The sequence below is a fragment of the Cynocephalus volans genome, chromosome 14 (genome assembly GCF_027409185.1).
Source record: "Cynocephalus volans isolate mCynVol1 chromosome 14, mCynVol1.pri, whole genome shotgun sequence".
Classification (NCBI taxonomy): domain Eukaryota; kingdom Metazoa; phylum Chordata; class Mammalia; order Dermoptera; family Cynocephalidae; genus Cynocephalus; species Cynocephalus volans.
The window spans coordinates 76,874,570-76,889,244 of record NC_084473.1 but is presented as its reverse complement, the minus strand read 5'-3'; the positions used below and the strand labels follow the sequence as shown (position 1 = coordinate 76,889,244).

The window sequence follows — 14,675 nt, the reverse complement described above, 5'->3', positions numbered from 1 at the left end:
AGAAGCCAAGTGAAGAAACTGTTTCAAGGAGGTGGCATTTCAGCTAATGGCCAATAGGATTTTATGGCTCTCTTGAGAAGGCAGAGAGAAACGATGGTGATTCCCTGCAGCATTTCAAAAAGAAACCTTTCAAAAGGGAAAATCAACTCACCGAAAGGAAATAAACAATATTTTGTATTCACTGAATGTCTTTCAGAGATACAGTAGTCCCCCCTTATTTGCTGGGGACCCCCAGTAGCTGCCTGAAACTGCAGGCAATAACAAACCCTCTATTCACTATGTTTTCTTCCTATACACTAATGGGGAACATATACAGCATGGATATGCTGGGCAAAGGGGTGATTCATGTCTCCAGTTAGATGGAGCAGGATGGCAGGAGATTTCACAGTACTACTCAGAATGGGGCACATTCTAAAACTTTTAGCTTATTTCTGGAATTTTCCATCTGATATCTTCAGACCATGGTTGACTACAGGTGACTGAAATTGCAAACTGTGAAACCATTGATAAGGAGGGATTACTATACATGTAAGAAATTTAGTAAATAGGATTTATTGTATGTTTGAGACATTAAACAAGTAAACAAAAACATGGCAGTACTTTTTTTTCTTAATTTGAAAGGAAAAATTAAAAGAATTTTAGGTGATAGTTGATTATTCGAGGTGCATTAGTCATTCAATTTGCTTGGAGATTTATACAAACAGGAAACAATAAAATTTTTCAAATAAAATTTATCATTGTAATTTGTTTGTTAATTTCAAGACAACCATGACTGCTTGTTCCCTAGCAAAGCCAATTTGGCAACACTGTCAATTAGCTCTTACAGCAGCAGCAACGTTATTTATTTACAAGGAGAGCTGACTTCAAGTTCCAGTTCACCAAGTTCATCAGAGGGTGAAAGAAAATCACAGTGGTTGGAGGCTTAATTTTAGATGTACCTATATGTTGTCTGGATGGCCCAACTTCAGGTGATAGATACTACTAGTTAATTTTTTAACATCTTTATTGAGATGCAATTCACATACCATAAACTCACTCAAAGCGTACAATTCAATAAGTTCACAGAGTTGATTAACCATCAGCACTATCTTAGTATAGAATACTTTAATCACCCCAAAAAGAAAGCCCCTACCCCTTAGCAGTCGCTTTCCATTGACCCCTTCCCCCAGCCATAGGCAAGCAGTAATCTACTTTTTGTCTCCAGATGTGTTTCTTCTAGATATTTCCTATAAGTGGAATCATGCAATATATGGTCTTTTGTGACTATCTCCTTTCATGTAGCATAATGTTTTAAGGTTCATCCATGTTGTAGCATGTATCAGTACTTCATTCCTTGCTGAATAATATTCCACTGCATGGATATACCATCCTTTGTTTATCTATTCCTTAGGTGGTGGACATTTACAATTTTGGGCTATTGTGAATAATGCTGTTATGAACATCCATGTGCAAGTTTTTGCGTGAACATATGTTTTCATTTAGCTTGGATTATACCTAAGAGTGGAATTACTGGGTCACATGATAACTATATATTTAGCATTTGAGAAACTACTAAACTATTTTTCAAGTAGCTACACCATTTTGCACTTCTATCAGCAAAGAATTAGGATGCCAATTTCTCCACATCCTCTCCAACACTTGTGATTGTCCATCTCTATTATTATAGCCATCCTAGTGGACGTGAAGTGGTATTTCCTTATAGCTTTCATTTGCATTTCCCTAATGAATAATGATGTTCAGCATATTCTCATGTGCTTATTGGCCATTTGCATGTCTTCTTGGACAAATGTCTATTCAAATCTATGATGTAATAAAAAAATAATATTTGATCTTTGTTGCTGGTTCCTAGCACATAGTTCCTACAACCCTTGGAATTTCTGGCCTGATAGGAGTATCTTTTGTATACTAATGAGATGACTGGTGGCTAAGAATCCATAGAGAGCTTCAGGATGGGAATTGGCTGCCAAAAAAAAAAAAAAAAAAACATGATTAGAGGGTTGGAACTTTCAGCCCTACCCTCTGGCCTCTGGGGAGAGGAGAGTGGCTGGAGATTGAATTGCCAATGACTTAATCAATCATGCTTACATAGTGAAAACTTCATAAAAATGGAATCTGTGATCCATTTTGAGTTAATTTTGTATTTGATTTGAGGAGGGGTCTATTGATCATTTAAAAAATACTCCATCTAGCTTCTAAATTATTGTTAACCAAAAAGTGAAATATTTGTAACTTGGGTCCTAAATCCTGCATCTAACTGTCAACAGGATCAATCACATAAGCCAGATTTTACGTCCTACATGAGAGAGAATCAGAATCTAAGTTTGTTGTCAGGAAACCTGGATGTGATCTTCATCGCATGGCTAAAGGTCTATATGTCACCTGGGTACATTCAACTAGCCTTATTGGTTCTCTTTCAGGAGAGTTAAATGGGAAGAGACTCAATTCTTCCCTCTCCAGTGGGGAATTATGAAGATTTAAAAACAAACAAACAACCCCCCCAAAAAAGACAAACAAACAAAAACCCCCAAAAAACTGTGAATATGAATACTTTTGAAAAGTAAACCATTATAAGAGAGTATTCACAGTAATCAAAATTTTGCCAAAGGCCTTTCTTAAAACCATAAAATTGCAGGTAGCAAAAGGCCATGGGAAACCTCACTGAAAGATACCAGCTGGTTGATCCTTCTCTACATGGTCCAGACAGATGAGCAAGTTCAAGGTATTCCTTCCCTAGGAGGTGCTGATGCAGAGCCAGGCTTGAAAATCACTAGTTATACCATCCTAACCACAGGACTGCTCCGTGGATTATAGTTATTATCCATGTCCATAAAGAATCTAGCAAGTACTGACAGGGGTAGTCTGACTTCAAGTGATACAGACAGCATGGAACTGATCAGGTCTTGTCAGTCAAAAGAAGAAAAAAACCCAAAACAATATTATTCATTTTCCCTTCAATTAATTGTATGTTTGACAAAAAGCATCATGTACTTTGTAAGCACAATAGCCAATATTGTCAAGAAGCAATATTAATAAGTTGGTGGTGTCCCAATGTAAAGGTACAAATCTTAGTCAAAAATGTCTTGGAAATCAGCTCCCCCAGAACACGTAGGAGTTACTGAAGATCATGTGCATAGAAAACATCAAGATCAAACATCTTTGAGTTGTTCCAACCCAAATAATCTTCCCAGCTCAAATTCATACGTTGTCTGATTCCCTTGGTTATACATGGTCCTGATTGTTAACGAATTGTTTGTTTCTTGAGCTTTTTCTTTCATGTCCTTATCACAATGGAAAACTCCTTGAAGACAGGGTCTTGCTTTGCTCTTCAGTAGGACCTAGCCCACAGCAGGCACCTGACCAGTAGGAGATGACTAGTGGAACGAGCAGGTGAAAAATCGAACTCATTGAACATTATATCAGGTTATAAAAGGGAAATACACAACTTATTTTTGCAGGAAACTGCAACTTCTAAATCCGTATTGGAAGAGATATTTCTAGTTCTCTCTACAGAGTGGGGATAAGATTTGGCAAGGTATTCACATTACATTATGTAGAACACATTTGCAGAGTTGGGTTATAATATTCTGTTTTTCTCCTTCTATGATTGAGTCTGGAAAGATACCCTCCCCTACCTCTCAGACCTATCTCTAATAAAAATTAAGTATTCTATCTGCTGAAATCTGTGGCATAAGTTTCATTAATATTCATTCTAGCTCAGTTGCCATAACCTATCCAGTTGCAACTCAAAGTTTCTAAATCATGGTTTGGGGATGAATATCTGGCCACAAAATATTTTATTCCTTGGAAAATAAAGTTGATTATTGAAACTCAGCTGATGGGTTTAATACACACACACACACACACACACACACATAATTTATATTATTAGTGAAACTGTTTTTTTTTTTAGATGTGAAAAAAATCTACCATATGTCAGCCTCAGCACTCCCTGTATACACACTGCCATGGAGATTCATCTCTTCAACTACTGGCCAATAAAGAGCAAATACCACTCATTGTGCCATTCTGGTATGAAGTACGGTGAAGTAGACTCATCAGAAATACACTAAAAATAGCCAGCTCTGATTGTAATCAGGGATAGAAAATGTGCATTCCTCTTCATCTTAATGTTCTGTTACATTTAAAATTTTTTTCCTTTGTTGTCCTTATACTTTTTGATCCTGGCCTATGCAAAAGCTATGGACTCTCCTATCCTGCCTGGAGATTTGAATTCTAACCACAAGCTAGTTCTTTCAAATCATTAGGCAAACAACCAAAACTGCAGTAAGTTGGCACCACTCACTGTCTTCTGTATGTTAATCACTTAGAGGTTTTTATTAGGGCATTTGAACCAGCTTTGGCAAGAAAGAGTCTAGCTGCTATACCAGTCGGTGGTGGACACAGCTCTCCAGAGTTGGCCAGGCTCAGATGCCAAGAGAGAAGGGCTAAATGTCAGCTTTTTAAATGCAGGGTCAGCATTGAAGGGCTTCCACCTACTTCAACCACTAGCGTGTTCCTACGGTGCTTTCATAGCCAGCAACTTGATTTTATTTGCGCGGCTCTCCCATTCCTCATTTTGCACCATCTGCTTTGGCTGAAGGCCCAGCTGTTTCTGAAATGTTCTGTTTTCCCTAAAATGGTTTTCTAGAGTTCCCACAGAAAGACTTCCAGAATATTCCCTCTTTCCATTCTTTCTCCCTTCCCCTTCTCTGCCTTAAAAGCAGGGTACTGCCAGTCCAGTTTTACTGCTGCCCATAAATTCTGCTCTAGGGAGCCAGCTGGGTTGCAGGCCTTTGGCTGCCTTGGGCTTGCTACTGTCCTCTGTCCTGACCAACAGTCCTCCCATGGTAGGGTCAACTTAGTTTCTGGTAGGGGCTGCACCAAGTCCTCCTATGTTTTATTTCTATATTTTGACATGAGACATTAGCAGTTAACGTGATTCAAGTTTCTCCCAGTTGTTAGTTCAATGTTCCCCATGGATAGTCCCTCATACCTGGAATCAATATTGAACCAATATTGAACCCACAGTTTCAGCCACCAAAAACTTCCCAGTTGCTCATTCTTGCCTCCTTGGTACAACCAGGAGGGGTGTGTCCGTGTGTGCACACACATGCACGTGCGTGCATGCATGAGCTCACACACCCTGCAGGATGTGTGGGAAGGGAGCTGGGGAAGGAAGTGTGGAGTATCATTCTTTAGCATCTGTCTCTCAGAACTGCTCTAGCTTTCCTGATTTGTTTCCATAGGAGCAAAAAAGAAAGAAAAAAAAAGATTGCAATCAAATAGAGCATTCCTACAGCAGAAGTAAAAGAGCTTGTGACATTTTTTGTCCCATTTTCTTAAGCCCGCACCCCATCCAAGTTGGAAATTTCAGGAAATTTGCCTTTCTGAGATGCAGAGTGTGGGGGCCCAAGTATGCAGTGAGCTGGGAACAATGCTACAGTTTCTGTAAAGCTCCGTGACCCTCATATATTCCCCTTGAATATCTCCACTCCTCTCCCACAAGTGCATTCTCCTGACTTTGAGACTTCATCTCTCATGAATTAAAACTTGCGTAGAGTCGCTCCTTCCTGACTACTTGAGCACAGCACCTTATAAACCTGCTTTTAAAACCATGGCTTTTAATGTTACACAAATACGTTTCCTGTGAAAATGGTTTCTAAATAAGCAAGTACATCTAGAGCAAACCATTTTAAGATGATTATTTAAGTAAAACATAGCATTTTTGAAATCTTTGAAATGAGAAAAGCAAAGTACTACAGGAGTTTGAGGCACGCAGATGCAGGGATATGTCAAAACTCATGTTCATTTTACTGTATATAAACTTTTCCTTAAAAAAAAAAAAAGGCAAACAAATATCAAACCCTAGATAGCAATCTGCATGCCATCTGCAATGTCCTTTGAAATGCTTAAAACATAGAATCAATAGATATCTGATAAAGGAAATATACCAAAATGGTAATTATAAAATCAGGTGTTAGGTTGCTACAGTCTGAATATTAGTGTCTCCCTAAATTAATACATTAAAACCCAATCCCCAAGGTCCAAGTATTTGGAGGTGGGGCCCTCAGGAGGTGATTAGGTCATGTTGTCAGAACACTCATGAATGGGATTAGTACCTTATAAAAGTGGCCCCAGAGAGCCACCTTTCCCCTTTCACCACATGAGGATGTAGGTGGAAGGTGCCATCTATGAGAAATGGGCCCTCCCCAGACACTGAATCTGCCAGCATCTTGATCTTGGATTTCCCAGCCTTCAGAACTGTGAGAAACAAATTTATGTTGTTTATAAGCCACACGGTCTCAGGTATTTTGTTATAGCATCCCAAATAAACTAAGACATATGTATGGAAGAGTTCACTGTAAAATTTCTTCAACTTTTCTGTATGTTAAAGTTTTCATAATAAAAGTTGGTGTGGGAGATGAGGGACACAGCATTTGGAATTAGGAAAATTGAGTCATGGTCCCAATGTGTCATGAATGAGCTATACTATATAGTCAAGGCTTTAACTTCACTGAGGCTCAGTTTTCCCATCTACAGAATGAGAATATCAAATGTGGTTTTTGTATCTAATAATCTATCATTTTCTAAAACAAACATAGATCAAATGGTCACAAGCTTTCAGTTCACAGGAATTTGGGGATCTCGTTTATTGAATTTATGTAGTCCAAAAGAAACACTGAAAATTCTGTTATCCAACATTTTATCAGTTGGAAAGCTCTAATGTGCCTTTCTGATTGCCTCATCTCTCCCAGTGCAAACGTCTCATCTGATGCCAAATGCTGATGCCAGAAACACAGTGGGCGGGAATAACCTCTCCTAAACCAATTGGTCTGGATAAATTGAGAGAAAACAATTAGACTGCTGTCCATGGTGCTCTACGCAAACTATCTTGATGTAGTTGTACATCTCACTGCCCATTCAGACCCCACAGCCCTGTAGTTTGACCGACACCCAAGCAGAGTGGGAAGCCTCCTATGCGGTGAGCATTCGGGGACAGTCTGAAGTTGGGCCTTCCTTCTCACTCCCCTTTCTCACCCCCAAACCATATCCTTCATTCCCAAGTCCAAATGTCTTCCCTAATTGCCATTGATTGAAGGCTCTGTTTCTTATTAAAAATGCGACTAATCCTAGAGCAGGTAACACCTCCAGCTATAACAGCCATTTCCATCACATTGTTGAAGACCTCCAAATGCTTTCCAGCTGGCACTTAATAATGGAAAAAGAGGGCTATTAGGAAAGTTTTCACTCTTCCTGCAATGCTCTTCTCCTAGCCTCACACCACAACTATAACTTACCCTTTAGGCTGAAATGGAACCTCTTACATACAGAGCATCCTTGGTTGACCCATATGAAAGCTATCTCTCTTCCTCATTCCTTTCTTTCTTAATTCATTCAGCCAGCCAATGTTTTTTGAGCATCTATAGCTTATTAGAAACTGTTCAGAGAACACAGTAGGGAACCAGACAAATGTAGTCCTTGTCACTGAGGAAATGACATTCTCACATGATGACCTGGAACTTTCCTGGTTTTAGCATTGAGAGTCCCACGTCCCAGGAATCCTGTCAGTCCTGGGAAGACTGAAAAGGGTGGTCATTCTATTCTGGTGTGCACACAGTAATATCAGTTGTTATGCAAATATAATTGCTTGAAGGATTGCAAAGTTGCTCTGATTGTGTATAAAGAAAGGTCCTCACTTAACTTTGAAGTTAGAGAAGAACTGAATATAAAGATGAGATAGGTGAGGGAATTCCAAGTTAAAAAAAAAAAAATCACATCCAAAGACTATGAGGTGAGAAAGAGTGAGGCAAGCTTGAGAAATGTAGGGTGACCTTATGTCTTGATTGCCTGGGACTGTCATAGTTATAGCCCATTGCCCTGGCATAATTATTAATAGTCTCTTTTACTCTCACAAGTGTCTTGGTTTGGAAAATAAATTACATATTCACCCTAGAGAAACCAGTAAGATGTCCCTATAACTAGAACAAAGAGAGTGAAGGGGCGTGTCATGCAAATGAGACTGCTGAGGTGTCAACATCTGATTGTTCAAGGTCTTGAGGATTTGCAAAGGTTTGGGACATTTTTATAAGAAATATGGGAAAAGTAAGAAAAGTCCTACACCAAAGTAGCATAATCATATGTGAATTTTAAAAATACCAGATGTAAGAGTGGATGTGAAAGGCCCATTCAGCAGAGCTTTTGCTGTGATCCAGGCCACAAATGATCCTAGGCCAGAGAAGATCCTGGCCTAGATGAGGGTGGAAGTGTTGGAAATGCAGCTATGTTGGGAGTTGGAGAGGCAGGGCTGCTTCAGTTGGCCACATGAGCTAAACGCAAGCCCAGGATCACAGCACAGGCTGCACTGCAGGGCTAGCAGAGGCAGCGACAGTGGTAGTGAGAGCGTGGGGCAATGGTATCAGCAACTGGCTAGATGATGGCATTATTCAGGAAAGGGAGTCTGAAGGAGATTCAGAATCTCTTGTCATTATTCCTGCAATCCTCTTATAATAGGTATCACTCCGTTAGTGCATATCTCTTACTGATGGGCATGTTTCATCTCGCTCTTCCCTTCAGGATCTGTCACCAAACCATAAGCACCCCAGAGCAGAGACCAGGTTGAATTCCTCTCTCCTATCTCCCACAGAGCCCAGTGCAGGATCTGCCAGAAGATAAGCTTTTGCAAACTCTTGAAAGTAGGTGAATCAATGGGCAGGGAGGTAAGAAGATTAGCTTCTGCAAAGAGAAAGCTAGATAAAAAAAAAGCTAGACTAGTGAAAAGGCTGTATCCTTTATTAACTAATTCCCAGTTAATCAGATTCAATAGACAAACATAGGGGTCCACAATCGTTTTCTGTAAAGAGCTGATAGTAAATATTTTAGTCTCTGCAGGTCACAGAGTTTCTGTTGCAACTAATCTGCTCTGCCATTTTAATGAATAAGCAGCCATACACAATACATGCAGAAATGTGTGTGGCTGTGTTTCACTGAAACTTTATTTATGAATACTGAAACTTGAATTTCATATAATTTTCACATGTCACAAAATATTATTCTTCTTTTGATTTTTTTTTCCAACCACTTAAAAATATAGAATTAGTCTTAGCTTGAAGGCCCTATAAGAGCAGGCAGCAGCTGGGTTTGGCTTTAGGGTTGCTGAAACCTGGACCAATATATACATTCCCCTAACATGGAGAACAGCAAGCCTCTTATTGTACATATTCTCAAGCAGAATTATTAAAAAGCTCACCCCATATGCATTCCTTTTTTCTTTGTCTCAAGAACAAGAAAGATGTTTAAGATCCTACCCTGCCTGATCTCTAACTCATATTTTTAAAATGATTTTGGATTTTTAAATGTTTTCTCTTTCTTCAACCTTCTTCTTGGGCCTTGTTTCTCTCTCTGCTTTCCCTACTTAACTTTCCTTTTTTATTGGTCAAGTTTGTGCTCTCACTAATAAATTTTGCTGTTACTACCAGAAGCATTACTGGGTTTGACATTTTTAGTGAGGATGCTGAGATTTCTCCAGTTTCTGTTTATCACTTGCCTTTTCACAATCATGGGCAGCCACAGACCTTCCTAAATGAAGGATTGATGCCTACACAGCATGACCTACACCTGGAAATCTATTAACAATTAACAGCCAATAAAAACAGACAACCCAAAGATCTGGAGGCTGCCAGCTTCATGGGAGGTAACGGGCAATTTAAAGTACTGATGATGTGTACAGGACTTAATATATTAATGTCTGTTCAATGGCAGCTGAAACTCTACACTGGTCATAAACATTGTTTATTTGCTTGTTTGTTTATTTAAAGATAAACACTGTTCTATGTGCAGGATAATTTCCATAACTAAATTAAGACATGCAGGTGAGGAAGGAGACTGTCACGTCTGCTTGTTTCATTATAAAGCAATTAGACCAAGGCTGGAAGTCCCCACCAAATGTACTTCAGCCAAGAGACTTGTGTCCAGCAGGAACCTTACTCCTACTTGGGAAAAGCACCTCAAATTGAGGATAGCATCTGCCCAAATGCACAGCTTAAACAATGAAAGAAAATTTGACACAACAAGTAGAAGAATTAGAATAGAATTAATAGAACCATTTTATTTTATTTTATTCCAGATCTAGACTACATGTAATTTATGACAATAATAGCCAAGACTTTAGAGAGGAGCATTTCTTCATGTAACAAAGATTGGGAAGGAAAAGTGGATACCTTACTGTGTTCTCAAACCAATTCATATTCAATCTGTCCTAGGGTGGGGATACCCCTGCCCTTTGAATTTTTGATATCAAAAAGTAGTTGGGCACCATTGTTCCAGAATACAAGCCTTTATCTGGGACACAGCAGAAGTGAGGAGGGAGGGGGAGAGAATGGAAGCATGGTGGATGGCATGTAAGAGACACTTCCTCTCCCTTCCCCCCAAAGAGAACACCTGTGGAGACAACCAGCAGCCGTACTGTTATCCAGCAATCTAGGACCTCTGGGTATCTCTACTTTTGGGAAAGCAGTGCTTTGATGTGCAGCCCTATTTCCTAATTGACCCATTCTACCCTCAGCTTCTTTGGAACACTGCAATGCACTAAAATAGATGTCAAAATGCCCAGGCCCAATTGGACAGTATTTAAATCCATAAGCCGGAATGACATTAAAATGAGCCCTGGCAACCAAACTGAGGCATGATGATTTTAAAGATGGCAAACACAAATCCTGCCACACGAGTGTGTCTGGTGTGGTACCACAAGCCCCGTGTGAGGACGCATGCCTGATGTGCTGATCTGCATTAGATTCATTTCAGTTGTCACAGACTCAGCCTTGTTAGATGAAAGGGTCGCACTTCTGTGCACCATCCACTGGCCCATGGAAGTGGGCCATTTTCACAAACTGCTAATTCCAAAAGCCTTCAGTGGACAGAGCCAGGGGAAGGGAAAAAAAAAAATATATATATATATATATATTTAAAGGCATTCTCTGAGTTTGCTAATAGACAAGCATGGTCCTTTTGGAACCAAAATAGAATTTTTGATGAAGTATCTTGTGGCATTTGAAATATTGGCCTACGGGCCCCGACAAGACATAATTCACTCCACTGGTGAGAACAAATCTCATTTCCACATTCATTCCTACAAACTCATTACTGACCCCAGGGGAAAATGCTAGCTTGGAGCAGGTTTTAATAAAGACACGGTGGAGCCGTTGCTATAGTACTAAATGCAATAATGAGCCACAAGCCACTTGGTGGCAATGGACCCCTGGACCTGTGGAGACCCTGGAAGGCAGCTTCAAAGGGCTTAACACTCCATCCAGAGCAGAACACGGCATCCAAAAAAGATTTCATTATTTTATGCGATAATTTTTCATATACGATTCATTCTGGCTTAAACAACCCGACTGTCAGCTTGCCCTCAAATGAACAATTCCTGAGAATAATTTAGTTTAAATTAATTTAGATTTAAAAAAGGAAATAGGTGGATGCAATAGAGGAATTAAAAAAAAAATTAACTTTGGGGTCAGAAAGACCTAGACTCAAATTACAGATCCAGGACATTTTATTACCCCCTTAAGTCTCAATCTTTCCCACTAGGAGTATGATCTTAGCTAAACACACATTTTCTGTGTTCAGAATCCATATCTTTATTATTTCCTGTAATAGCCCCAACTGCCTTGTCATATCATAGATGCTCAACAAACATTTGGTAAAAGGATCTGCTTTCAAGGATTGTTATGAAGATTAAGAGAGTTAATATGTATAAAACCTTTGGCACCTTGCTTGGCACAACAAAATCAGAACAAATTAACTGCTGATACAGGATCAGTGTTGGAACGGCTACAAGAAAGGCTTAGAATGAAAAATCCAACCAAAGTAAAGAAGTATGGTTCTGGCAGGAAGAGACCAGGTCCAGAGAGATCAAGGAAAATTTACATAGAAGAACATGGCAGAGAGGAGGGCAGGACACCTTAGAAATGCAAGGGGGTATTTAAGAAGAGCCAGAAGCAGCTACAACAATTAGGGAACTGTGCTTGTTAATCCATCCTCAGCTCTAACAAGCAGATTGGAAGGTTTCTCTGTGTTTCCCAAGTAAATATATATCTAGGCAAGTACAGACAAATAAAGAACTAGAGCATGTGTGTAGAGAACGTATAGAATCAGCTATTAGGAGTGAAGTACACATGTGCCTGGAGAGGCAGCCCATGCTTCCTTATTAACTGAGAGTTCTCTTCACTTTCTATGCATCTTGACACAGGCCTTCCATTCCACTCTGGCACATTCTCCAAAACTGTATGATGACTTCCTCATTCCCTTATGCCTGCTCTTTGACCTTGTCTCTGCCAATCTAATTTCTGCATATTCTTTCATTTTGAAATAATCTATTCAAGCTTCCCATTCATTAAGAGAGAGAATGTGAGCATTCTAGAGCAATGGGATTATTTTCTATCTCCTCTCAGTCTTTACCACATCCTTTCATTTGCTTCTATAGTGTGAGGATTTTAATTATTTATAACATATATATCTTGTTTCCTCAAAGAAAACATTACTTCTCCAAAGCAGGAACTTCTCCTTGGTGCACATTTTCTATGGGCTGAACACCAGGCTGGCTATACACCCATATGACCCAACAAACACTTATCAAATAAAGGGCGAAAGAAGTCAGCGGGTTCCTTCTTCACATTGTATGAACAGGGGAAAATAGCCTTTGTGTGAGTCTCAGTAACTTTCCAGGACATTTTTAGTAACTATCATATGCAAGGTAATCAGAAGGAATATTAACAGCATTATATAAACATACACATAAGCATGTACGTTAAACACACACACGCACAAGTACCATGTGGGGATATCTCCACCTAGCCATTTTCATAGGCAAGAGTCCTAAGAAGGCTCTAGCTTAATTTCTGGCTGTAATTAACTTTTGTGAGCCAGGGCTGTCCATAACCAGCAAAACAGCTTGGGAAAGAGACTGGAGTCTCTGTAATAGGATCAGGGCTGACCCACTCCAGCTACTAGTGCTGATTCTTTGTGCTACCTGATTCTCCAGATGACTGTTCCAAACCTACTTCCCTCTACCCTGTCCCTCCAGCTCAGTGGGTCTTTCAGACTGGGCCCTCAGCCCAGCCATTTCCTCATCGACAGTCATGTCCCTGCAACACACAAACATGCATCTCCCTTTAACCTCGCACAACCTTAAATCACCACTTAAAAGGTTTCCGTGTTGCTTCCTCATTCAGGACAGAGAAAAGAAGAAACCATTATTGGCACTTTCATAAGGGACTGATCATCCTTCCCCGAGACAGATAGATAATGACAAAATCCAAGAAAGCTATCTATCTGCTTTCTGACTACTGAGATTAAAACATGGGTGAACCAGGGGACAGGGACAACTACAAGTTTGTCGCCACAAAGAATAACATGGAGAGTCCAGAGAGTTTCCCTCATCACTGCAGAATTCCCAACTGATCATTTCCCATCTCATATTAACTGTGAAACGCATCCAACAGTGAGTGCCAGATAAGCTACCGATAAGGAAGAATAAAACCATATATACATATAAAGGGGGGTGGGAGGGCTCTAGCACAGATGATGGCCCACACTGAGCAAATGGATAAGTGATTATCACAAAGGTGAAAGAAGCAAGTCTTGGGCATAAGTTACAGCTAAAGTCGAAGCAGGGGTGCAAATGATCTAGCAGGACAGAATAATTAGGGAATTAATTAGTTAAGGGCCTGTTTATACTTCAATTGTTGTGCTAATTATTTGTTGGTTTAAAGTAAGCTCCCCTGTCTCCATTAGTGGCTGTTAGTGAATGATAACATACCTGGATTTCCACAAGTATCTGCTGTTATTTCCAAGGATTGTATTTACAGTGTCAGCTTGTATTTTCACATGCTGACAATAATAATCAAAATACCCACTGACGCTAAAAATACCTTTTTACAAAAAATAAGCATTATGTTACTGTTACTGTTTCCTTACTTCAGACTTTAGCCTCAGCCTGGCTTTTGGTAGACCAAGGTAACTGTTCTCCTTCAACTATGAAAAAAGACAGGGTCGGTAGGTTCTTTGGAAGAAGATGAGTTGGCAAAAGTTCTCCCCGTGCAGTCTTTGCGGATCATCAAATCCATTTTACAAACGACTCCCATCCTGTGTCTCTCCACAGGCATTCTGAATGCAAGCAAGCACATCCAGGCAGGAGAGCTGGTTGGCAAATCTGTAGACAGCATTACAATGAGGAATTGGTGATGGAATCGACTTGCTCATGCCTGTGATCATTAATTTCTGCCTTAAATAAGAGTAGCAGCTATTCTTTTCTGTTGGGGTCTTACAGCTGCCTTCAGACTTACACTCTGAGAGCAGCCTGTGTTTTAACTTCTGCAGTCCTGTAAGAGTTATCAGGATGTAGGTGGTAGGGAAAGAAGTGGAATACAGGGGTAAAGATTGGAAGGAGAGAACGAAGATCTTCATCAGCAGTGTGTTAGGAACAGACCTGGAGAGAGAATCCGGATTTCTAACAAAAAAGAAATAAGGGAGATAGATGCAGTAGTTTTGACTACTGAAAGAAAGTGTGTGTAAATGGGTGGGAGGAATGGAGGAGAAGAGACTGCAGGAAGACCCACAAACACAGTGTGTGAGAAATCTGACACAATTTTACTCCTAGGGGTAATTTTTTGAGATAT

At 39.9% G+C, this 14,675-nt stretch overlaps 1 protein-coding gene across 5 annotated transcripts in view; it reads right to left on the bottom strand.

Annotated features, from left to right (window-relative positions):
• Positions 1 to 14,675, bottom strand: part of CTNNA2 (catenin alpha 2) — a 952,135-nt gene that overhangs the window by 295,470 nt on the left and 641,990 nt on the right. Inside the window, exon 8 of one of the 5 annotated variants that reach the window (XM_063078019.1) lies at positions 10,448 to 10,461. The exons of the other annotated variants lie outside the window; for them this stretch is intronic. Within the exon in view, the coding sequence (XP_062934089.1) occupies positions 10,448 to 10,461 (14 nt within the window). The remainder of the gene's footprint in view (positions 1 to 10,447; positions 10,462 to 14,675) is intronic. 5 annotated transcript variants of the gene reach the window in all.